Source organism: Aquarana catesbeiana, linkage group LG03 (assembly GCF_042186555.1).
Source record: "Aquarana catesbeiana isolate 2022-GZ linkage group LG03, ASM4218655v1, whole genome shotgun sequence".
NCBI lineage: Eukaryota > Metazoa > Chordata > Amphibia > Anura > Ranidae > Aquarana > Aquarana catesbeiana.
Genome location: NC_133326.1, coordinates 153,737,345 through 153,763,801, shown reverse-complemented (window position 1 = coordinate 153,763,801; position 26,457 = coordinate 153,737,345). Strand labels below are relative to the sequence as shown.

The following is a 26,457-nucleotide window of genomic DNA, read 5'->3' as shown; positions in this document are numbered from 1 at the left end:
TGGCAGCATCATGCTGTGGGGGTGTTTTTCAGCTGCAGGGACAGGACGACTGGTTGCAATCGAGGGAAAGATGAATGCGGCCAAGTACAGGGATATCCTGGATGAAAACCTTCTCTAGAGCTCCAGGGTGCTCAGGACCTCAGACTGGGCTGAAATTTTTACCTTCCAACAAGAGCATGACCCTAAGCACACAGCTAAAATAACGAAGGAGTGGCTTCACAACAACTCGGTGACTGTTCTTGAATGGCCCAGCCAGAGCCCTGACTTAAACCCAATTGAGCATCTCTGGAGAGACCTAAAAATGGCTGTCCACCGTTTACCATCCAACCTGACAGAACCGGAGAGGATCTGCGAGGAGGAATGGCAGAGGATCCCCAAATCCAGGAGTGAAAAACTTGTTGCATCTTTACCAAAAAGACTCATGGCTGTATTAGATCAAAAGGGTGCTTCTACTAAATACTGAGCAAAGGGTCTGAATACTTAGGACCATGTGATATTTCAATTTTTCTTTTTTAATAAATCTGCAAAAATGTCAACAATTCTGTGTTTTTCTGTCAATATGGGGTGGTGTGTGTACATTAATGAGGAAAAAATGAACTTAAATGATTTTAGCAAATGGCTGCAATATAACAAAGATTGAAAAATGTAAGGGGGTCTGAATACTTTCCGTCCCCACTGTATATGTAAGAAAGAGGAGCTCCAAATAGTGCTTATTATCTTTTAAAACCAATTAAATTTATTAAAAAGATTGTATCAAACTCACATTTAACAGGTGCTCTAGTGCACCAACTATGTACAGCATGTAAAAATTGTGAATCCACCACACCGCAACAGCTCTGTGCCGCTCCAAAGACAAACTCAGTGTCTCGTCAAACCATCGGCCCCTCCCCTATGCGTTATGTCACATGACTTCCTTAGGGGGATTCCTATTGGTGGACAAGACCCTATCGCTTTTATCTTACTCCCGTTCCACCAATTTGACTTGTACAACAAGGACAGAAAGGAGAAAGACACAATGTATTAGTCCAAGGTGACTAAGAGGCTGTTTTTGACCAAACCTCACTCCCCAGCTACTGCTCTGCATGTCTATTAACACAGAAAGTTGACGCTCAGCCCCACCCCCTCTCTCTCCTCATTGGTTCACTGGCTGTGATTGACAGCAGTGGGAGTCAATGAGGAGGCAGAGTCCCCAGAGAGCTGAGGCTCTCGTACACAGGGAAGATTTTTTACCTTTATGCATAGAACGCCTGAAGGTAAAAACCCTCAAGTCTTTAGAACCACTTTATGGAGCCCTGAAACAGTGGGTACAAATAGAACACACCCTCACGGAGACCCGGTTGGAGTCGCTGCCCAGCTGCCAAACCTAATACTGAACCACCCTAGGGTGGGAGAAACATGGCAAATTGCCCGTAAAGCTTTCCGTGACTTCTCAGTTGCTCCGCTACTGTCCCCGCTTCCTCCCATTGTCAGAAACCCGGCCTTTGTTCCGGGGCTTAAGGTCTCTAGATTCTAGAGTTGTTGGATGTTGAACGATCACAGGCAAGACACTTTCTTGTTAATGGCCAATGGAAAAATAGACAACAAATCACTGATGGTCCAGCCCTGACGGGACTGACAGGACTGACGGGACTGTCATTCTGATCTGTAAAAGATACAGCTAGCCCATTTCATTGGCTCCCTGCCTTCACTGGTGGTATTTAGGAGGCAACTTACCTCCTTCGAACGGATGAGTTTGGAACAAACCCCACTGAGACATGCTATCTCCCTGACCTATCAACTACTAATAGCCCAACCCCCAGACTTTAGACCTCCCTATATAACCCGATGGGAACGTGACCTAGGGGTGCAATTCACGGAGAAACAAATAGATAGGCTCTTTCTTTTCGCTCATAAAACCTCTATCTGTGCCAGACACCAGGAAGCGGGATTTAAACTACTATCCCAGGGTGGTACTATACTCCAGATAGACTACACAAGATGTTCCCCCAGAGTGCGGACCGGTGTTGTAGATGTGGAGAGGAGGCTGGCTCGCTCCTTCATGTCTTCTGGTCCTGTTGAATCCTCCGCCCTTTTTGGACGGAAGTGCGCCGCATAGTGAAAAAGTTCACAGACTGAGAAGTACCAGAGACCCCTGAATTCTTCCTTCAACATCATCACAAGATCCCTGCTAAGGTCTACAGGAAATCTATTATCCCCCTCCTGCTTACAGCGGCGAAGAGCTGCATCCCCTTGCTCTGGAAGCAGACACAGCCCCCATTGGTAGCCGTATGGTTAAAAAAGATATCGGAGATAAAGGCAATGGAAGATCTGGTGGCCACAGAGAAAGGCCTCAGCGAGCAATTTTCGAAAAAATGTTTTTTTTGGCACAAATTTGATTACTCCAAGGAATATAGCGAGCTGTTGATCTAACTTCTCAGTAACACGATGCGCTTCTGCGATCCCTCAGATGGGGGTGGTGAGACCGGACAGAGGCACGTGTTTTGTTTTTTTTCCCCAGCTGCCTCCCCATGAAGGGGAGAGTTTTTTTTTTTTTTTTTTTAATCTCACCTTCCTTCCCTCTCTATTCTTTGTTGCTACCTTTTTCTCTCTTATTATGGGTCGCCTGACCCTGGGATCAAAAGGTCCGTGTTACCCTTTTTACATGTAATACGGTGTTCGCCGTGTAAAAAATGGACATGTGAGATGCAGAACCTCCCTATCCTTCCGCAACTTTGTGAAACCCCAAAGAAGGCAAACTTATACTGTATGACTACATAGACTGTAATATCAATTGCCTTTGGGGGAGTTTACTGTTCTCTTTATACATATTGTGATGGTTTATGTGTTTCCACATGCTTTTCCTTTTTAAATAAAGAATTTACAAAAAAAAAAGAACCACTTTAAGCCTCTTCTTTTTTTAACAGCAACATTATGCGTCACCACAAAGTTTAAAAACTCTTACATTTACTGTGCATCCTCCACTCCCTGAACTTCAGGGTGGGGAGGCGTGCACTTATACAATCACTCGTTACATCATCAGCTTTTGTGCCTGCATTCATAAAATTTCCTGACAAGGTGACACTGACTGCATCAACATGCACAGGCACCCTAAACTACAAAACACATGGTGCTTCTCTGCTCATCCCCCAAGGAAAGTGATTTATAGAGCTCCTGAAGCAGCCGTTAATAACTTCCCTTCCCCGCCGGGGAGGGTGGGCTTAGATCCGCTGGGGACTGCATCTCTAACCCTCTTCACTTCTGTGAGGGTTGCTTACGGTTCCAGTCTGGGCAGGGTTATTTAGGGTTTTAGTAGGTATATTAGGAGGTCATGGGGTCGTTGGGTATATGCTGGTCTTTTGGTTTTTGTGAGCCACCATGCTCAATAAATTTGTAGTTAACTCAGGATGGTGTGTAGTGTCATCTGTTTTTTTGGCTGTTAGTACATTGATGCAAACAGGGTCATCACTTTGCCCTGTAGACTGACTGTGGGAGACAGCACAAATGGGTGGCTCCATAGGACTTTGCAAAGGATAGGAGCCACCCTGAAACAGGAAAGCATTACCAGCAGGACCACGAAGAAAGGACATCTTTACTACATTAAGGTGCTGCGCCCATTGTAAAACTTCACCTCAGTTTACCACTTTTTAAGGTGCATTTTTCTGCACAGATACAAAACAATTTTGGTTTAAAACCAAAGCACGGAATGCATCTTTTTTTTTTTTTTTTTTTACAATGAACAAATCACCACTTATAAACTGTCTTTCTACAAAGAATATCACGCTACCCATTCTCAACCGTGCTTATCCATCTGACAGTCACTGTAGCACCAACTACGAATGGTTTGTGCCCAGTCGGTGTTGTAGCTCCACTATGCATATTGTTTGTAACACTTATAGCTGGTTCTGCTGTAAACTAGCCTTGACTGTTATCAGTGTGCTCTTCTGTGCCTGTCACAGATCATTGCTTCTTTGGAACCACTCTGTTTCTGAGGATTATTGATCTGTGAATTAGGCTGATAACCTCTCTGTCTGTAAAAGGAGCCCTTAACTGCAGATCTGACATGGATATTCTGAAGAAGTAAGTGCCAAAAGTAATGGAAGTGAACCCTGAAAAGCAACACAAAACCCCTTTAGGGGCTCAACAATCGGCCTATTAGCTGGTATGTTGTGCAACTGACATAATGCAGCTTCAGCAAGTTTGACTATTACAAAGCAATTTCCTTATAAACCTGGCATAACATTAGTTACAACATTCTACATTTCATTCTGAACTATTGTCTATTACCCAGACATTTCCGGACACCAGTAAAAAGTAAACACGAATTGTCTATACAGTAAGTCCCCTACATACCAAAGTTCAATGGCAGAAAATAGAGAAAGGACGGTCCACTCCAAAATAATGCCTTTATTAAATGAGGCTTGATCCATATATCAATCAGAGACATGGGTCCAGATTATAACTGACGCGTTTTGCACCATTAATGGCGCTTAATCATATGATTAAGCACCATTAGCAGTGCGCAACGCGTCAAATATCATCTGGCCCTGTGTCTCTGATTGAAGTATGGATCAAGCCTCATTTAATAAAGGCATTATTTTGGAGTGCAGCCGTCCTTTCTCCATTTTCTGCCATTTGACTTTGCTGGGCTGGCACCCTTCATCTCCTACATACTAGGACTGTGTGAACACAAGCGATACCACCTGGAGCGGTAATTACCTTGATTTGACATACCAAAGTTCAAGTTGCAAACTTTCAAAGATGCGAACATGTGCAATCATGTAAAGCTGGGTACACACACCAATTTTTTTTTTCATTCAACCCAGCATGAATTCATGATGTTTAAAGCATTTGTTTTCCAACAAAAACACATCAATCAATGGATGTGTAGGATACCAATGCAATAATTATTTTTTAAGACACATCTGAGCATGCAATGATTGTGATACCTTATTCGGGGGGGTACGAACATGGTGGCACTCATACCAAGATACATTTTGTTAGGGGATTCAATGATAAAAACTGAACCCCAGGTAAATATTAAAGAACAATAAAAGCAACAACAATTATATTTAAAAAGAGAAATTTGTTTTTAAAGCAGACCTAGAATACTTTATATGGTTAAGCTTCTTATAACTCATAGCGATCACAGTACGTCTCCCGACAAAGCCTTAAAGAGTAACTTCACTTTTTTTAAGCTAAAAAAACAAAACAGAAAAACAATCCCCTCTGGGTGATCTATGTACAGTGCAGGGATTTAAAAAAAACAAAAAACTTTGGAGCAGATTCCTACCCTTTTGTTTCCGTTTCACTAGATTCTATACAGATTCTGAATGGGAGTGACTGGCTCATTATAATGATCTGGTGTGCTGTGTTTTAATAAGGAAAGGGGTCTTTCACACAGGCAGCCAGGGGACAGTAAACACAGGTAGTTGAGCCATGGTTTTACTGCCCCCAACCGCCCACCTAAAATTCTACCATTACAGCTAGATGTGGCTGGACACATGCTTTGGTTTGCAAATGCAGCAATTTTTACACAGCTCAGACGCCTAATGCTGCTGGGGATTGCTTTTCTTTTGTCTGCAGCAGACTGATGGCAGCATTCACCCAGGTTGCTGCTTTTAAAAGGTATCTTATTAAACTATCTACATTTACAATATATTAAAATTAATTCAAACTTGTAAAATAACTGATAGGTCTGCTTTAATAAAAGTAAAGTGATCACTTGCGTATTTGTCTTGAAATAAACCTCTTGTAACCGCCTATAAAGCAGCACTCAGACTGGGATAGTGTGGGACAGCATCAGAGACAATCAGGCCTTCCTGCATGTACATGTGCTGATATTGAACTTGATGACATGAGCAGTGAGCAGGACTATGAACTCAACAACTCATGTGTGCGGACGTCAGAAAGCTGGCTGGTGACTAAGTTGTGCTGATATGGAGGTTGAGGATCAGTCAGTCAGTAAACCAGTAAAACCATGGCTCAACCACCTGAGCCGCGCTGTGTGTGTGAATGTAAAGCTTGCTGCTGTTGAGTGAGCCAATGAGTAGAGAGAGACCCAGGAGTGCCGCTACTTTCATGCACATGGATCAAGATGGGGCTCGGGTAAGTATAAGGGGGAGCTGCACCACAGAAGGCAAGGCAAAAAAACCTTCTGCCTTTAGAACCACTTTAATCCATTACACTGCAGGATGGTTTAGCAAGAGGTATTTGGAATCCAGACAGAAGGGTAAGGTAATTGATGCACAAAGTGATGCGCAAAGTGATTATTACATATTATTTGACCTTTATCCATAACACAGATCTGTGTAGGAAGACAGAGGCCTAACCTCCTCCAATACCCATATAAGCAAATGCAGTGTCCTTATTTATCGTATGTGTCAGTTTACAAAAACTTGGTTAGACAAATACCAAAAATTCAGTATACCTGTCCAGAGGAACTATGCAGGATGACCCTGTAATGTAATGTAATGTAATAGCAAGCACCTTGTGGCGTCTTCTCTTTATGGAACTCTGCCTTGAGAAAATAATGAAGGCTGTCGGGGCCAAACTCTTCTTTTTAGAATTCTAGGCCTCTCTGACCAAAGAGCAAATAAGGAGATGAGGTATTCTGACACTTCTCTGACTCTCATTTACAGCATGCTTGTTCTACTCCTGTGTGTCACACTTTAAGGAGAAGTCGGGCCAAAGCTCTTTGGTCCCTAATTCTCCTGTGGGGCACAGGAGTGCACTTCGTTCTGCTTTCAGGATATGCAAATTATGTAAACCTTGTATGCTTAGGACAAATAACCTTACAGTAGAGAAAAATCTCCCACACTTCAGTTTTCTGAAGTTTATTTATGGCTATCGATGGTAAAAGTTTTTTCCCCAGGACAGGAAGTGAGGGGAATTTCTCTTTCACACACAGTCCCTCCTTTCCATTCACCAGGGGATCCGTGATTGTATCCCCTGCTGAACTGGAACTGAACAGGACAGATGTCAGTGTTTTAATATCTGTGACCATTCAGTGGGTGTCCTCATTTACTCAGCAGCCACAGGCAAACCTTTGATGGCTCTATGAGCGGTGAGATGTAAACGGACTTGTATCCATTTACATCAGGCTACCTCCAACCCATCACATTTCGGTCTACAAAACAGAAAAGGACACAGTCCTTTTCCATTCTTTTTACCGGACCTGGATGAACTCGGAGGTAGGTGGGTGTAAACGGATCCAAGTCGGTTTACACTGGCCTGTACATAGAGGTGCTTGAACAAGTTTGCCTGAAAAACTGACAGGCAGACCTGATTGGAATGCCCACGTGAAAGGATCCTAACAGCAACACAATAGGTAGAAAAAATGATATTTTAATGATAAATACGGGAATGCTAGAATCACTGTCAGCTTTCTATTGTCGTCTTTCTCTTTTTGCAGAATTTCACTCACTTCGTGTCTGGTAAAATGCTATCCCCAAAACAGAAAGTGATGGGAAATCTCTTTAACACCTTCCCATGTTCTGACTTCATTCACTTGACTTGTTCATATAATGTCCTTCAGAACAAGCCGCTCGGGTGCCCCCGGGGAGAGCAGCGCGGTGATCAGTCGTGCGGTGTGTCACTCGGACACACTGCATCTCCAATCAGGATAAAGAGCCTATGACGTAGGCTCTTTACCATGTGATCAGCTGTGTCCAATCACAGTGTAAATAGGAAGTGCCAATTATCGGCATTCCTCTACTCGGACTGATAGTGTGAGTAGAGGGGAGCCAATAAGTGCAGCCCCATCAGTGATGCCTGTCAGTGCCCACCTGTGATGCCAATCAGTGCCAATAAAGGCTGCCCTCAGTGCCGCCCATCAATGCCCATCAGTGCCGCCCATCAATGCCCATCAGTGTCGCCCATCAATGCCCATCAGTGTCGCCCATCAATGCCCATCAGTGTCGCCCATCAATGCCCATCAGTGCCGCCCATCAATGCCACCCAATGACCATCAGTGCCGTCCATCAATGCCCATCAGTACCGTCCATCAATGCCCATCAGTACCGTCCATCAATGCCCATCAGTACCGTCCATAAAGGCTGCCCATCAGCACCGCCCATAAAGGCTGCCCATCAGCACCGCCCATAAAGGCTGCCCATCAGTGCCCATTAGTACCACCCATCAGTACCCATAAAGGCTGCTCATCAGTGCCGCCTATCAATGTCCATCAGTACCGCCCATATCAATGCCCATCAGTACCGCCCATAAAGGCTGCCCATCAGTGCCGCCCATCAATACTGTCCATCAGTACCACCCCTAAATGCTCATAATAGCTGCCCATCTGTGTAGCCAATCAATGCCCATCAGTGCCCATAAAGGCTGCCCCATCAATGTCGCCTACCAGTGCTGCCTACCAATGCCCATCAGTGCCCATAAAGGCTGCCCATCAGTGGCACCCATCAATGCCGCCCAACAGTACCGCCCATTAGTGCAATCAATACCCATCAGTACCGCCCATCAGTGGCCATAAAGGCTGCCCATCAGTGCCCATAAGTGCCGCCCATTAGTACCGTTCATCAATGCCCATAAAGGCTGCCCATCAGTGCCGCCTATCAGCGCCCATCAGTGCAGCCTTATCAACGCAAGGAGAAAAGTTACTTAGTTTCTGTTATAAACTTTTGTAAATAAGAAAAACTTTCTATTTTTTCAAAATTTTGTCTTTTTTCATATGTTTAGCAAAAAATCAAAAACCCAGTGGTGATTAAATACATTTGCATGACCGTGCAATTGTCATTCAAAGTGTGACAGCGCTGAAAGCTGAATACAGGCCTGGCCAGGAAGGGGGTGCATTGAAGTGGTTAAAGGAGGCCCAGTTAGTAACAAAACCTGACAGGGGTTGTAACCTTTCCCATTTCTATCCAAAACTAAAACAAAAAGTTTTGGGTATAAACACACTTTCATTCATGGATATTTATGGATACATACCAAGGATGATACCAATGCAGAACTGGAGACACTAGGAACTTTATCCACAATAGCCTGCTTCATGTACCTCTCAATAGCCTGCAGCATAGTGGCCTGTCACAAAAAGCAATACAAGTCTTACTTTGTGTTCATTATAAATGGGGTAAATAAGCCTAAAATGAAATGTATGACATGCTAGCATCATTTTGCTTTATTACCCATCAACATCATTATATTAGGTGCAACTTTCCATTCACTGCATATCTTTTATAAAAGCCAGTGACTGATAAACATTCTAGTCACTAGTAAAAAATAAGAAGCCCAGGGCACCACCTTTGACATGGATGGTTACTTACGTCAGTAATTCGGCAAAGTGCACGGATAGCTGGCCCACGGTAAACATCTTCTTTGCCGGTCATGTCCTTGGTGAGACTGCCAGAATGAAATTATCCAAAAGGTTAATTCAATGACTATCAGTAGACATCTGATTGCAAAGCAACATTAAGGCATTTCTTTGTTCTGAGACATATGATACATGCATCAAAGGCTTCTATTTATTACCATGGTTTGAAACTAAAATATTAGATTAATGATCTACTGAAATGTCAAAGACCAAACTACTTATCTAACTATATCAAGCCAGCAATCGTGAAAGAAGAGGATATTTTGATTTGAAAAATAAATAAATAAATAAAAATAAAACTTTTTTTTTCTCCAACTTAGGCATAAGACAAAGGTGAGATCAAACCCACACATCTCCAACTAATACCTACAGTCAGTTTTATTTAACCTCTAGCTTACAATAATAAAATCTGGAGGCTTCAGCTATCCTGAACTAGTGATAATAAAAAATAGGATTTTTTAAAAACAGCTTACCTGTAAAATTCTTTTCTTTCGAAGGACATCACGGGACACAGAGCCACGGTAATTACTGATGGGTTATATGGGGTATCACTGGTGATTGGACACTGGCACACCCTATCAGGAAGTTCAACCCCCTATATAATCCCTCCCCTTGCAGGGATACCTCAGTTTTGTAGCCAAGCAATATAGTGTATTAGAAGAGGGGCGGGACCTCTGTGTCCCGTGATGTCCTTCGAAAGAAAAGGATTTTACAGGTAAGCTGTTTTTAAAAAAGCCTATTTTCTTTCTCCAACATCACGGGACACAGAGCCACAGTAATTACTGATGGGATGTCCCAGAGCAATGCTATCTGAGGGGGGGGGAATCACGACCAAGTAGGGTGCAATCAGACCTGAGGACCCTGTACTGCTGCCTGCAGCACACTACGCCCAAAGGCGATATCCTCATGCCTTCTCACATCCACCTGATAGAATCTCGTGAATGTATGAACTGAAGACCAGGTTGCGGCCTTGCAGATTTGAGCCATAGAGGCCAGGTGATGCACTGCCCAAGAAGCACCAATAGCCCTTGTGGAATGTGCCCTGATCTGAAACGGAGGAATCTTCTGTTTCAAACCGTAAGCTTGAATGATCAATTGTCGAATCCATTTAGAAATGGTAACTTTCGACGCTGCCTGTCCTCTATTGGGACCCTCTGGCAGCACAAACAAAACATCCGTCTTGCGGAACTGAGCAGTTGCCCCGAGATAGGCCTTAACTGCTCTTACTACATCCAACGAATGTAGAGATCTCTCTTCCGGAGAACAGGGATCTGGAAAAAAGGAAGGTAGAACAATGTCTTGGTTTAAATGAAAATCAGAAACCACCTTCGGTAAAAAACTAGGATGAGGGCGCAGTACCACTCTATCCTTGTGTATAATCAAATAAGGCTCCTTACAGGAAAGGGCTGCTAATTCTGAAACTCTTCTAGCAGAAGAGATGGCCACCAGAAAAATGAACTTCCTTGTCAACAAAACCAAAGGAATCTGACTTATTGGTTCAAAAGGCTGTTTCTGTAACACAGCCAGGACCAAGTTCAAGTCCCAGGGGTTTAGGGGCGCTTTAACCGGAGGATTAAGACGCATCGCCCCCTGCATAAAGCTTCGGACCAAAGAATGCGAAGCAAGTGGCCGCTGAAATAATACTGATAAAGCAAAGACCTGACCCTTGATGGTACTCAAGGCCAGCTTCATCTCTAATCCTAATTGTAGAAAATCAAGAATTCTACCTATGACATATTTCATGGGATGCCAACCTCTGGATTCACACCAGGATACATAAGCTTTCCAGACTCTATGATAAATCATCCTGGAAGCTGGCTTCCTTGCATTAATCAAGGTAGATATGACAGGACCTGAGAGCCCACGACTCTTCAGAACCTGGGTCTCAATAGCCAAACCGTCAAATATAGCGTTTGTAAGGCAGGATGGAACATTGGACCTTGAGATAACAGGTCTGGGCGTACCTATCTCTGCATACCAAGTCCTTCTGGGCCAAGCGGGGGCCACCAGAAGTACCGACTTCCTTTCCTGCTTGATCCTGCGAAGGAGTCGTGGCAGTAGCAGAATAGGCGGGAATGCGTAAATCAGTGAGAACTGATGCCTTGGAATCACCAACGCATCCGTCCCGCATGCAAGAGGATCTTTTGTCCTTGCCACAAATCTGTCTATCTTTTTGTTGAATCGGGATGCAAAGAGATCTATATCTGGAACCCCCCCATCTTTGGCATATGGCCCAAAAGACGTCGGGATGCAGAGACCATTCCCCTGGAAGTAACTGCTGGCGACTTAGGTAGTCCGCCTGCCAGTTCTCTATTCCCGGAATGAAAACTGCCGATATGCATGGCACATGCATCTCTGCCCAGACTAAGATCTGGTTCACCTCCTTTTGAGCAGCTCGGCTCCGGGTGCCTCCCTGATGATTCACATAAGCCACTGCTGTGGCATTGTCGGACTAGATCCTGACCGGACAACCCTGTAGCCTGATAGTCCAGGCTTTTAGGGCTAGATATATGGCCCGGATCTCCAGAATGTTGATGGGTAAGGTCCTCTCGGTCTTGGACCATATCCCCTGAACCGCAGACTGTTCCAGAACTGCTCCCCAACCTGACAGACTGGCATCTGTTGTTACCACCGTCCAGGTAACCCGGTAGAAAGGATTTCCCCTTCTGCAGGTTTTCGGGTATGAGCCACCAATTGAGGCTCTGACGCACCGCATGCGACAAGTGCATCGGAAAGTCTAATGCCTGAACCTTCTTGTTCCAGGTCGACAGAATAATGTGTTGCAGCATTCTTGAATGAAACTGAGCATAGGGAACTGGTTCGAATGAAGACACCATCTTCCCTAGTAGCCTCATACAAAGGCGGACAGAGGGACCCTTCTTGGTCCTGACTGCCAGAATCAGCTCCCTTAAAGCAGCGATCTTTGCCTGGGGTAGAAATATTTTCTCCTGGCTTGTATCTATAGTCAGACCTAAATACTCCAGTCTTCTTACTGGTTTTAGGAAAGACTTTTCTAGGTTGAGGATCCAACCCAGGTGTTCTAGATACCTGACTGTGGTCCTCAAGTTTCCATTCAAAGAGGTTACCGACCGGTCTATCAAGAGCAGGTCGTCTAGGTATGCTATGACAGCTATACCCTGAGCCCTTAATCTGGCCAGAGGAGGAGCCAAGATCTTTGTGAACACTCGAGGTGCAGTGGATATCCCGAAAGGCAGAGCCACAAACTGGAAATGGCGCCCTCCTACCTCGAAGCGCAGAAATTTCTAATGAGCAGGAAAAATGGGCACATGCAGATATGCATCTCTGATGTCTATCAATGCCAGAAATTCTCCTCCCTGCAGGGTGGGAACTACTGTCCGAATTGATTCCATGCGGAAGTATTGAATCCTTAAGAATCGGTTCAGATCCCTTAAAACCAGAATGGTTCTGACATCCCCATTTGGCTTTTGGACCGTAAAAAGGTTGGAATAGAAGCCCAATCCCTGGTCCTTTGCGGGATCCATCATAATGACCTCCTGCGACAAAAGTCGCTCTAACGCTAGAAGGAGCGACTGCCTCTTCTCTGGATCTCTGGGGACACTTGATCTGAGGAACCGAGGAGAGGGAAATTCCTGAAACTCCAGCTTGTACCCTAAGGTTACCGTGGAGATTAACCATCTGTCCTGGAAATCCTCCTGCCAGAGCCCTGAGAACTGTCGCAGTCTTCCCCCCACTCGAGTGAGCGGGGGCGCCCCCTCATGAAGAGGTCTTAGTGTTTTGCCTAGTAGGCTTCTTCCCCCAGGACTTCTTTTGTCCCTGGGGTTGACTCTCATCTCTGGACCCAGATGGAGGCGGCCGTCGAGACTGCCTGGAGGCTGAAGCCCCCGGCACTGGGGAAAGAGTCCGTTTGAAATAGGGACGCTTACTCTTCTTCTTAACAGGTAAGAGAGTGCTTTTCCCACAAGAGATTCTCTTGATACAGTTATCCAAGTCCTCTCCAAACAACCTTTCACCACGAAATGGAAACCCCGCCAGGAGCTTCTTACATGGTGCTTCGGCTGACCAATTTTTCAACTATAGGATTCTACATATATGCACCAACCCCAGTGAAAGACGGGAGGTTTGCACGATAGAATCTCTAAGGGCGTCAACCACAAAGCATAAGGCCGCTGGAAGGTTAGCAAACCCCTGGGCCTGCTGTTCAGGTAATACTTTGATGACCTGCTTAACATGGTCTCTTAAGTATTGACAGACTCCAATCGCTGCTACTGCAGGTTGAGCCACTGAACCTGCTAAGGAAAAAACATCCTTCAATAGGGATTCCATCTTTTTATCTACAGGATCCCTGAGCATTGTCTACAGGACAAGTCAGACTATTATTTACGGAGGAAATGGCGGCATCAATGGCCGGTATTCCCCACATTTTAATAAACTTTTCTTCCATCGGATAAAGTGTTGAAAACTTTCTCAGCGGAAAAAAACCTTTGCCTGGGTGATCCCACTCAGAATAAATGAGCTTTTTAAGTAAATTATGAACAGGAAAAGCCTGTGCTGCTTGGAAAGGTTTCAGTGACCCCAAAGCAGAAGAGGATTCTTTAGCAGTTTCAGGTATGGGCAACTTAAATGTGAAGCGGACCAATCCAGTAAGGATCTGCACTAAGACTTTCTCCTCTTGGGAAGTCGCAGAGGGTCCCTCTCCGCCTGATTCCTCCGAAGAGGAATCATCCGTCCCATCCCGATCCTCTGAAAGGGATTAGTTTCCTTTATCCCAGAACTCTTCTTCCTGAGGGTCTTGGGGAACAGAGGAAGGCCTAGTGCGTTTTCTTCTACTGAGTGAAGACGTAATCACGGTCATTAATCTTTCCTCTAGACCATTAATGGTTGAGGAAAAAACCTCTTGTGTAATATATACAGGGGCTGAAGTGCCAGAAGCAGGTGTAGCCCCTGACCCCAACGGCTCTCCCTGGCCCTTCAGGGGGGGAGGATGCTGCTGACAGGGGGCCCTCAGAACCTTAACGAGATCCCCTAGTGTCTCTGGTTCTTGGGGTGCTTGAACCTCTTCTACCCATAGTGCAAAGCAACAAGGTGTGAGGTATACAAATGAACACTGACTGCTGAGCGATGTAGTCTGGCTAAAAGCCTTGCTACCCAATGCTCAGTCTGGTGTTACTTCAGTAAATGCTGCCTAGGAGAATGCCTGTGTCCCACCTTACATGCGACTGTCAGCTCTGTGTCTCTCCAAAGGCTGTGTGCACCTGTACAGAGTGCCTTAATAGCCTGTAGCTGGCCTGAGTGGGAGTCTAAGCACCTGTGCTGACGTCCCGCCCCCCTCCTCTACCACCACCCCCCCTTTGAATTTTGAAAAAAACGAGCACTTTCCAGCTTGCCGACTCTCCTGAAATACTATGGAGGAAGGCTGGGGGAGGGGGAGGAAGGAGAGAAGCTGGTAGTGAAGACCTGCCTAAAAAACGGCAATGGTCGGAAATGGCGGCCGAGGCAGCGGTGCCTGTGCGGTATAACCGCTTTCTAGACCCCTGTGGCCTCTCTCTAGCCTGGGGGGGAACATTCAAACATGAGAAATCCCCCATCCCATCCTACCTTGGAGCCGGCCTGAGACGCTGTGAAACATGTGCAGCATGAACACTGAGACAGACAATCCAGCATGACAAGGTTTGTGCTCTTGGCAGCCCCCGGTGGTCACAATAGGCATAGCATGCATTTACCTTAAAGGAGAAACCTACTAGAATTAGAAAATTCTGTGGAATCTCCTCTTACCTTATCCAGCCGCAGGGTTCAGTTTACACAGACCCAATCTTCACCTCTCACGGTGGGCTCCGTTTGAAAAAACCGTCAAAGACTGGGGCCCCCTAAGAATAGGGGGATCCTGCAGTTCTGGGCCCGTAAAGCACCCGGCTAGAAAACCATTTTCTAATATGCGGGGTCCAGCTCTCTAAAAAGAGAAGCGTTACAGGTAAAACCTAATTTCTTCAGACACGAGGCCCGGGTACCATCCAATTCGGCCTAGAAAGGACACTTTGAATGGATCCGGTCTGCCTGGCTTGCCCCAGTATAGGATATTCCCTTTGGAGCTCAGCACAGCACATCTTTACACGTCCATCACCTAAGACACTGGCGTAAAAACTGAGGTATCCCTGCAAGGGGAGGGATTATATAGGGGGTTGAACTTCCTGATAGGGTGTGCCAGTGTCCAATCACCGGTGATACCTATATAACCCATCAGTAATTACTGTGGCTCTGTGTCCCATGATGTTCGAGAAAGAAATTGTATGAGCTTGAATTAGAAAAAAAAAAAAAAAAGAAGAGGATTTTTAGTAACCGATTTTCTTGGGAGTCCGCTGAGCGGCATGAGAAATCTTTTTTTTTGAAGAAGAAAGGCAAGTGATTACAGTATAGTATATTGTGAGATACAAAATGTTACAGATAATTACAAACTAGAGGAGCAACTCCCTGGTGACATTAGGAATATAAAATAAAGCAAAGCACAAGACAATTTTGAAGACATACACAACACTACAGAAGGAGGGAACCAAGAAAAAAGTTTGCCTCCTCTAGGTATCCCTTTTGCTGGCAGCACTTAGGATTAAACACATCCCCATATGACAGAGACATTTATTCCCCAGCATGTCAAAAGTATATACCGTATTTCAGACGTACACACAAGTTGGTATTTGCATCATTAGAATTCAAGTAAACAACTCTGTATGAAGCAATGTAAAAACTTTCAGTCTTTAAGAACAGGTGTCTGGAGTTTACAAAAGTAACCTTTAACCTTTGTGTTATACTGCCCCTACAGGAGGATTGGACTTTGGTCAAAACAAAAAAAGCCAGCCAGGATAACCCTTCCTACTATCAGCATGACTCAATTTTGCAGCAAGGAATGCTAAGAGCGTGATGATAAACACAGAGGGGTTGTTCTTCAATAGACTCCAAGAAAAAAAATATTTATGATGAGTACAAAGATTCTATTTTTTTTTCTCATCAACTGAGGTACACGGGAAGTCTTTATCCTTTTGGGTTATCCAAAAGAGGTCCAACTGATGGGTGAGCAACACATAAACAAATCGCTAAGGCCCCTTTCAGACCTACAGATCCGTTTTTACTCCTCCTCTCACTCAGCAGGGATCGCTCTGTTGATCCACGCTGAGCCGGCAGATGACAAGTCCGCCTCTGCACTCTGTGCAGGGACGGACCTGTCAGAGCTCCGCTCTCCTCTATGGGGGGGATTGGACGATTACGGACCGCCTGTCGGTTTTCATCCGATCCGATGATAAAGAAAAACAAAAACAAAACAAAAAAAAAAAACTGGGGACTGCCTGCAGCTTAAAGAGCCACCGGATGGATCTTACGCATGAAGCTGGCCTCAGATGAGGCAGAAATGTTCACCTTGTAAAACATAAGAGAACATTTGAACAAAGACAAGGCCGCAGCCTTACAAATCTGGAAAAAAGTTGTTTGATACTGAAAAGATTAAGAAGCACTCATGGATTAAACACGTGCACAGGAAAGGGTGGATCATTATCCTTAAGACCATGAGCTTGGATATTGGTCTGCCTATGCCACTTAGAGATGGTGAAACAAGTAGCCGATGCACCCATACAGGGTCTATCCAGGGTGTCAAAAGGGCAATAAGCCTTCTTGAAAGAAGCAATGGTGGAGAGTTAGGCCAGTCAAAGACAGAGTAAATTTCTTTCCTGTGACCACAGGTTGTGTTATTCTGACGGAGGGGAGGGGAAACCGCCCCCACCGGGAGAACACAGTGGTTATTGCTAGCGGCTATAACAGCAGCTTGGGAATAACCGCATGTAAAATCCAGCAGGCTGGTTTACGCAAGTTGATCGATCGATCGATCGATTCAAACCATCTGTGGCAAGCTTTAGACTCATGCAGCCAAAATGACATCCAGACAATGGAATGACATTTCCTTTTGATAAACTTGACATAGGGATTCAAGAACAATGTCCTGGTTGAAGTGAAAGGCAAAAACTACCTTAGTTAGGAAGGAAGTCCTGAGCCTCAACACCACCTTCAATCTATGCAAAACCAGAAGAAACACCATTTTCAGACAGACAGAGATGCAGATTTAGATAATATGGAGTCACAGGGGAATAGCAAGGGGAAATACACGGGAAACGCTCTATTCAAAAGTCTTACGCTAGCCATAGATGTATCGAAATTGGGACAGTTCAGCATAGAGCAACCAAATTTTGATCCATGTGTGGATGTCCCTGTTCAACAGAAGTTTGGCTGCAGCCAACTGGCAGTGCATTATTCGTCCCTTTCATCCCAGCTCTCTTGCACCTGTGATCCACCATTGCTAAACTAAGTGTGGGGTCTCACTGAATGGATGCAGAAGGAAAGGGTTTTGCATGTCCAAAATACAGGACCTTGCTATAATCGTATTCCTCGGTTATCTGTGTATATGTAGTAAGAAGGCGACAGGAAGTGCAACAAACACTAGTGTGCACATATTTGGCAGAAATGGCAGAAGGAAGTGCATTAGCTGGAAGGCATGCTGAAACTACATCCCCATTCCAAAACTAAATCTGGATGGGAAAAGACCACCAAATTTCTATCATAACAATAAAGTAACTCCCCATTCCAATGTATCTGCTTGTGTGCTAAGCACTGCAGGTTGTGTATAAAACTAAGGACCAGTCTAAGTACAGAGAAACCTCATCTTACCGTACCCATGACACTGAGTCTGTTAGCGGTCTAGGCTTCGCTCATCACAGTGCACCCCTAAGAGGGTCTTCCACGTCTGGGAACCACAGAGCTGGGTCACAGCCTAGAACTTGCATAGCACCCATAACTACACTCTTCGGAACAATATGCCAAGGTGAGTGTCTAACACAGAATTCAGTGCCCAAAGCAAACCTGACAGGCTGGCCCCAAATACTAGGGACTGGGTACAATCCCCAGAGTACAGTTACTGATCCAGAAGCTGCCTTTATAACCCAGATCAATATGCAGTCAGATCTTGACAGAAGAACCTGAAGAAAAAAAAAAAGGAATGACTAAAAAAAAAACTTTTTCCAGAGGGGAAGAGGTCCATCACCTAAGAACACTAGCAAAAAAAAAAAAAAAAAAAGTCTCATGAAGTGGGTGGAGTTATATGAGTATGCTCCTAGCAGTGGTGGCCTGTCCATACGTGTTTGCCGCCACATTGCATGTGCGTTGGTGATGGGTTGCCTTAGTACGTTGGGGTGCTGTTAAAAATAAATGACATCACAAAGTGCTAGAGCATGTAACATGCAGTAACACAACTGGAAGATCTAAAAGTGGCCATATACATTTGCAGATCTCAACAGATAGGAAGTAAAATGATTTTAGGATTTCCGCTGCAGAAACTTTGTACCATTTTGTATACGAATCTGATAAGGATTTCCCTTTACCTGCTTGTAACAATAATGACATCTTCAGAGATATTGGCCATCTCCTTGATAGTTAGGTAACACATCCTTCGCAGGGTTTGCTGAAAGCACACAAAGTCATTAGTACAGAATAAATAAATGAAGCAATATGCAGTGAACTATGAGCTCCTGCTAGCTAAGAATATTCTTTTGCTTCTGAAATAGTTATACAGGCAGAATATTCTATTTACATGTATTTCTTACAACCCATGAGGGGTATAGGCATGCCTAACTGCAATGTGCTTAGGTAAGATTACAGTTTTCTCTCCATTACAGGCTATAAAATTAAAACCAAAGTAAACATTTTTTTAAACCTTATCTAGTGATGAAAAAGGTATTCCTTGAAGTAATCAGGTAAAAAGTTAAGCAGCAATGAAAGTGGAGTCAGTCTTGAAAATCTGTGCAACAAACCAATTGGAGGCTTATGGATAAAAAGTATGCTAACTATAAAACTGCCTGATGTGGTCCAGTACATCCCATCAGAATCCACGTAATCATTGTTTTCAACCCTGCACAGCAGAAATGACAGCTTGAGGAAACATTCCCGTTCATCTCCTTTGTGGTGTATATGAGTTCTTGTGCACCTGTTTCTGCAAGCACACATAGAAAACAATTGATGTGGCATCAACATTGTGGTGTGAACAGGGCACATAGAGAACAATTGTTTTCTTTGTGCCCTTGCAGAGAACTTGTTACATATTTCTGCACATAAAAAAAAGGTACCATGACAGCAATGTTATGGTGTGCACAGAGCACATAGAAAACAATGGTCTTCTTTGTGTTCTTGCAGAGACCTACATAATAAATATACATGTCTCTGCGCATGGTCTAAACAAGCCTATGCAAGTCAAATCTGCACATTTTATTCATCAGTTTTTATGCACTTATAGTGTGAACGAGGCCTTAATACATAAGCTTCCTGTGATCACTGCATTTTTTTTTCATTAAAATTGGAACTGATACGGTTACTGCACAATTGCAAAAAACAATTCCAGCCACATCAGTGAAATATTACAATAGCTAGCACACATTTTATAAACAGACAGATTCTATAGTCATTTACAAGACATCTTTTTCTATAACCAGCTAATTATCCACTTCTTACTGAGAAGCAGGAAGGTTTTCCAACATGCTGGAAATTCTCTGAGCAATGAGTGCTTATAATGTATGGAATCTGTTATTACTTCTTAGCACACCCTACTAGGCTAGGGTTACAGGATAATGAAAACACCAGAAAGAAAGGTATTTGTTACGAGGACTGCTATCATCTAGGGATTGCAAAAAAAAAAAAAAAAAAAAAAGAATAAAGAGCTTCTAAAAGCCTTTTAGTATAGAGTCACTTTAAAGGGGTTGCTGCCAAATGATTAAAATGTGTCCATATAAATGTCATGCAGATCTGTCAGTGTATCTGTGTGCCCATATATCCCATAAGGGCAGGCAGATACAATCTGACAGGAAGAATCAATGAAACTGTGGAGCGCCATGGTAGTTTATTGAGAACAACAGCCGCAAAGGAAGTCAGGGCTTGTAGTTCATTCACACACAAAATTGTGTGTATGAATGATGCGGCCCTGTGGGCGGAGCCCCACACAGCCGTACGGATTTAAAAACGTAACATCGAGTACAGGCAACTTCTCCCCGTACTGCTGTCACAGGGAGAGCAGGCATCGGGTAACGTCTGCAGCATTGGAAATGTGGAACATGTAACATATTTCGAAAGGTGAACTTATCCTTTAAAGAGGAGCTCCAGTCATTTTTGTGTTTATTAAAAGTCAGCAGCTACAAAAGCTGCTGACTTTTAATAAACAGACACTCACCTGTCCCACGATCCAGCAATGTGCTCACCCAAGCCATACCTTCCCTCAGGCTTCTCTCTACGATGCCAGGATCTCAACTGTGGGCACTCAGCTGTGACAGCTTACGACTTCACAGCCGGTTTCCCACTGCGCATGCATGAGCCGTGCCATTAATGGTCCTGCAGTCTTCTGGGACCTGCGACGTGTCTGAGAAGACTGCAGGGAAGGAGGGGGGAGAGGAAAACCTAGGCGATCCCAGTGGAAGTGGGAACCTGTCAAAACCAGATGCCTGCTCCCCATCCCCAAAAAAAGTGCTATTTGTAGAAGAGGAGAGAGGAGGAGGCCTTAAAGCAGAACTTCCCCTTTTGGGTGGAGCTCTGCTTTAAGCAGCCTAGACATTGCCTAGGAATCACACTGGACTGTCAAATAAGGAGCAGGATCAAGCTCTTTATGATCACTATTATTATTTAGAGATGCTAAAAGTCCCTTACATCATTTGACTGGAATAATCTGGTCATAGCAAAGAATGCTTCGGTGGCCTCCATCGTTCCAAAGTGTTCACCCTGTAAAAGAGCAACATCAGAGTCATTTATATTTACAAAGCTTGTTATTTTATTCATATTGAAAATCTGCTTTTGATTAAAAAATAAAAACACGGCCCATTTGCATCCTTAAAGCCCCACCACGTTTTCAGTTTCTATCAGCTTTCAAGTTGCGGCAAACAAAAAGGTGAGCAAAGTCTTATGCCATGTACACACGGGCAGAATTTTCATCCAGACTGGTCCGACGAAACAAATCCGTCGGACAATCCGACCGTGTGTGGGCTTCATCGGACCTGCAGCGGACCTTTTCGGTCAAAAATCAGACGGACTTTAGATTTAAAACATGTTTCAAATCTTTCCGATTCTAAAAATCCGGTCGAAAAATCTGTTCGTCTGTATGCTAGTCCAACGGACGAAAACCGACGCTAGGGCAGCTATTGGCTACTGGCTATGAACGTCCTTATTTTAGTCCGGTCGTACGTCATTACGTACGAATCCGTCGGACTTTGGTGTGATCGTGTGTAGGCAAGTCCGTTCGTTCGGAAGTCCGTCAAAAGTCCTTCGGAAAGACCGCCGGACCTTTGATGCTGAAAAGTCCGCCCATGTGTACACAGCATTAGTTTACTTTCTTTAGAAAACAACAACAGCCTGAGTAGGAAAGCCTGTCACCTGCCAGCATGCTGCAGAGAACAGAGTAAGCCCTCAATCACATGAGCCTCCTGCATTTGTGTTATTTAAACCTAGGAGAAAATCAGACTTTCCAGAACAATTTCTCCTGCATTTGGATGTATTTGCATTAACATGTGTTACACATGTTGAGAGTATATAATCTGTCTCTGAACCCACAGATTTCTGTTTTTTTCCCAAACACGGCTAAACTGCTTGAACCTAAACTCAATCCCATAGTGTGAATTATATCATTTAAAATAATTACATGCCTTTAGAAATGTGCTATAAATCCTTATAATCTCATAGCCATTTGAATGAGGCCTAATGTTTTCAACACTTGCAAGTAGAAGAAAATGTTTTAATTAGTATCAATAAGTACTGAAAAACAAAACACTACAATGCCTTCCTGAGGACTCTGGAACACTGGGTTTGAGCCACTAGGTATAGGTATACATTTTCCGTTACAGGTTTCTTTTTTCCATAACTTCTTAAAAGGCATCAGAATGTAAGCTATAAACATGAAAGAAAATGGGAATCAATGCATACAGATCTTCTGTACTTGCTGGCTTTTTACTGCCTCTAATTGCATATTTAAGTGGTTGTAAACCTCAGACAAGAAATATGAACAAAGCATATCCTTCTATAACGTGTACTTGTCTCAAATAAGAGCACCAAGTGTAATTTCTGTCTGCTGCTTCATACCTTTGCCATCAACATGAGTAAATTCTGACACCAAGAGAAAAAAGGTGACGGGGAGGGACCCCCAGCTGATTGAAAGTCTCATCTCTATTCCTGTGTGCTGTGAAGGAGTGCATGTCCCTTCCCTCCATTCAGCTGTTAGAGCTCTCCTCGCTTTGCTTTGCAATGTGTAATTTCAGCTCTCCACCCTCTTTTCTGACAGCTCGGACAAGCTTATGAATTCTGGACTTTGAATGGATGTAGAGAAGACCACAAATAAACAGGTAAAATTTATGTAGGTGGATTTATTTCATCTCTGGCCAATCACTTCACTGGATATATCTAAAGGTTTACAACCACTTTAACCACTTGACCACTTAAACCCCCTTCCTAATCAGACCAATTTTCAGCTTTTGGTGCTCTCACACTTTGAATAACAATTACTCAGTCATACAACACTGTACCCATATGAAATTTTTGTCCTTTTTTTCACACAAATAGAGCTTTCTTTTGGTGGTATTTAATCACCGTTAGGTTTTTTATTTTTTGCGCTATAAAAGAAAAAAGACTGAAAATTTGGTTAAAAAATGAATTTTTCTTTGTTTCGGTTATAAAATTTAGCAAATTAGTAATTTTTATTCGTAAATTTTGGCCAAAATTTATACTGCTACATATCTTTGGTAAAAATAAGTACAACTTGGTGTATATTATTTGGTCTTTGTGAATGTTAGAGAGTCCAAAAGCTATGGTGCCAATATCTGAAAATTGATCACACCTGAAGTACTGACGGCCTATCTAATTTCTTGAGACCCTAACATTCCAGAAAAGTACAAATACCCCCCAAATGACCCCTATTTGGAAAGAAGACATTCCAAGGTATTTGAAAAGATGCATGGTGAGTTTTTTTTAAATTGTCATCTTTTCCCACAATTCTTTGCAAAATCAAGATTTCTTTTTTTCTTCTTTTTTTTTTTTTTTTTTTTACAAAATTGTCATATTAGAAGGTTATTTCTCACACACAGCATATGCATACAACAAATTACACCCCAAAACACATTCTGCTATTACTCCCGAGTATGGCGATACCACATGTGTGAGACCTTTACACAGCGTGGCCACATACAGAGGCCCAACATGCAGGGAGCACCTCCAGGTGTTCTGGAGCACCCAGGCCAATTCTTATATTTCTCTCATACATGTAAAAATAATAATTTATTTGCTAGAAAATTACATAGAACCCCAAAACTTTATATATGTTTTTTTTAGCAAAGACCCTAGAGAATACAATGGCAGTTGTTGCAACTTTTTATCTCGCAAGGTATTTGCGCAGCAATTTTTCGAACGCCTTTTTTTGGGGAAAAAAAAATGTTTTGTGCTTTAAAAAAAAACAAAACAGTAAAGTTAGCCCAATGTTTTTGCATAATGTGAAAGATGAAGTTACGCCGAGTAAATAGATACCTAACATGTCACCCTTCAAAATTGCACACGCTCGTGGAATGGTGCCAAACTTCGCTACTTAAAAATCTCCATAGGTAACGCTTTAAAATTTTTTACTGGTTACATGTTTTGAGTTACAGAGGAGGTCTAGGGCCAAAATTATTGCTCCCGCTCCAACGTTCGCAGTGATACCTCACATGTGTGGTTTGAACACTGTTTTCATATGTGGGCGGGACTTAAGTATGTGTTCGCTTCTGCATGCGAGCACACAGGGACAGGGGCGCTTTAAATTTTTTTTTTTTTTTTTTTATTGTTCATTTCACTTTATTTATTTTAGTTTGACACTTTTTTCCCCCAAAAAAAATTTTTGATCACTTTTATTTCTATTATAAGGAATGTAAACATCCTTGTAATAAGAATATGGCATGACAGGTCCTCTTTACAGTGAGATATGGGGGGTCAATAAGACCCCACATCTCACCTCTAGGCTGGGAAGCCTGAAAAAAAAAAAAAAAAGATCCTGGCTTCGATCGTAGCGGTGAGTCGGTAGAAGCACCGGAGGGTGGCGGGAAGGGGGGGCGTCCCCTCTCGCCTCCCATAAGAACGATCAAGCAGTGGAACAGCCGCTATGATCATTCTTATGGTGTAGGGAATCGCCGGCTGAAAAAGCTGATATCTGAATGATACCTATAGCTGCAGGCATCATTCAGATATCCCCGCTCAAAGTCAAGGACGTCATATGACGGTGGGCGGGAACTGGTTAAAAATTGCGGAGTATTGCGGAGTATTGCTGGGTATAATGCAGAGTATTGCTGGGTATAATGCAGAGTATTGCTGGGTATAATGCAGAGTATTGCTGGGTATAATGCAGAGTATTGCTGGGTATAATGCAGAGTATTGCTGGGTATAATGCAGAGTACTGCTGGGTATATTGCAGAGTACTGCTGGGTATATTGCAGAGTATTGCTGGGTATAATGCAGAGTATTGCTGGGTATATTGCAGAGTATTGCTGGGTATAATGCAGAGTATTGCTGGGTATAATGCAGAGTATTGCTGGGTATAATGCAGAGTATTGCTGGGTATAATGCAGAGTATTGCTGGGTATAATGCACAGTATTGCTGGGTATATTGCACAGTATTGCTGGGTATATTGCACAGTATTGCTGGGTATATTGCACAGTATTGCTGGGTATATTGCTGGGTATATTGCAGAGTATTGCTGGGTATATTGCAGAGTATTGCTGGGTATATTGCAGAGTATTGCTGGGTATATTGCAGAGTATTGCTGGGTATATTGCAGAGTATTGCTGGGTATATTGCAGAGTATTGCTGGGTATATTGCAGAGTATTGCTGGGTATAATGCAGAGTATTGCTGGGTATATTGCACAGTATTGCTGGGTATATTGCACAGTATTGCCGGGTATATTGCAGAGTATATTGCAGGGTATATTGCAGAGTATTGCTGGGTATAATGCAGAGTATTGCTGGGTATAATGCAGAGTATTGCTGGGTATAATGCAGAGTATATTGCAGAGTATTGCTGGGTATATTGCAGAGTATTGCTGGGTATATTGCACAGTATTGCTGGGTATATTGCACAGTATTGCTGGGTATATTGCACAGTATTGCTGGGTATATTGCACAGTATTGCTGGGTATATTGCACAGTATTGCTGGGTATATTGCACAGTATTGCCGGGTATATTGCACAGTATATTGCAGGGTATATTGCACAGTATATTGCAGGGTATATTGCAGAGTAGTGCGGGGTATATTGCAGAGTAGTGCGGGGTATATTGCAGAGTAGTGCGGGGTATATTGCAGAGTAGTGCGGGGTATATTGCAGAGTAGTGCGGGGTATATTGCAGAGTAGTGCGGGGTATATTGCAGAGTAGTGCGGGGTATATTGCAGAGTAGTGCGGGGTATATTGCAGAGTAGTGCGGGGTATATTGCAGAGTAGTGCGGGGTATAATGCAGAGTAGTGCGGGGTATATTGCAGAGTATTGCGGGGTATAATGCAGAGTATTGCGGGGTATAATGCAGAGTATTGCGGGGTATAATGCAGAGTATTGCGGGGTATAATGCAGAGTATTGCGGGGTATATTGCAGAGTATTGCGGGGTATAATGAAGAGTATTGCGGGGTATAATGCAGAGTATTGCGGGGTATAATGCAGAGTATTGCGGGGTATAATGCAGAGTATTGCGGGGTATATTGCAGAGTATTGCGGTGTATAATGCAGAGTATTGCGGGGTATAATGCAGAGTATTGCGGGGTATAATGCAGAGTATTGCGGGGTATAATGCAGAGTATTGCGGGGTATAATGCAGAGTATTGCGGGGTATAATGCAGAGTATTGCTGGGTATAATTCAGAGTATTGCTGGGTATAATGCAGAGTATTGCTGGGTATAATGCAGAGTATTGCTGGGTATATTGCAGAGTATTGCTGGGTATATTGCAGAGTATTGCTGGGTATATTGCAGAGTATTGCTGGGTATAATGCACAGTATTGCTGGGTATAATGCACAGTATTGCTGGGTATATTGCACAGTATTGATGGGTATATTGCAGAGTATTGCTGGGTATATTGCAGAGTATATCGCAGAGTATTGCTGGGTATAT

The 26,457-nt window shown here is 43.5% G+C and overlaps 1 protein-coding gene across 1 annotated transcript in view; it reads right to left on the bottom strand.

Annotated features, from left to right (window-relative positions):
- COPG2 (COPI coat complex subunit gamma 2) overlaps positions 1 to 26,457 on the bottom strand; it is an 89,327-nt gene that overhangs the window by 46,610 nt on the left and 16,260 nt on the right. Inside the window, exons 4-7 of the mRNA XM_073619425.1 lie at positions 20,999 to 21,070; positions 18,694 to 18,773; positions 9,255 to 9,330; positions 8,920 to 9,012 (exon numbers count right to left, since the gene is read on the bottom strand). Of these exons, the coding sequence (XP_073475526.1) occupies positions 8,920 to 9,012; positions 9,255 to 9,330; positions 18,694 to 18,773; positions 20,999 to 21,070 (321 nt within the window). The remainder of the gene's footprint in view (positions 1 to 8,919; positions 9,013 to 9,254; positions 9,331 to 18,693; positions 18,774 to 20,998; positions 21,071 to 26,457) is intronic.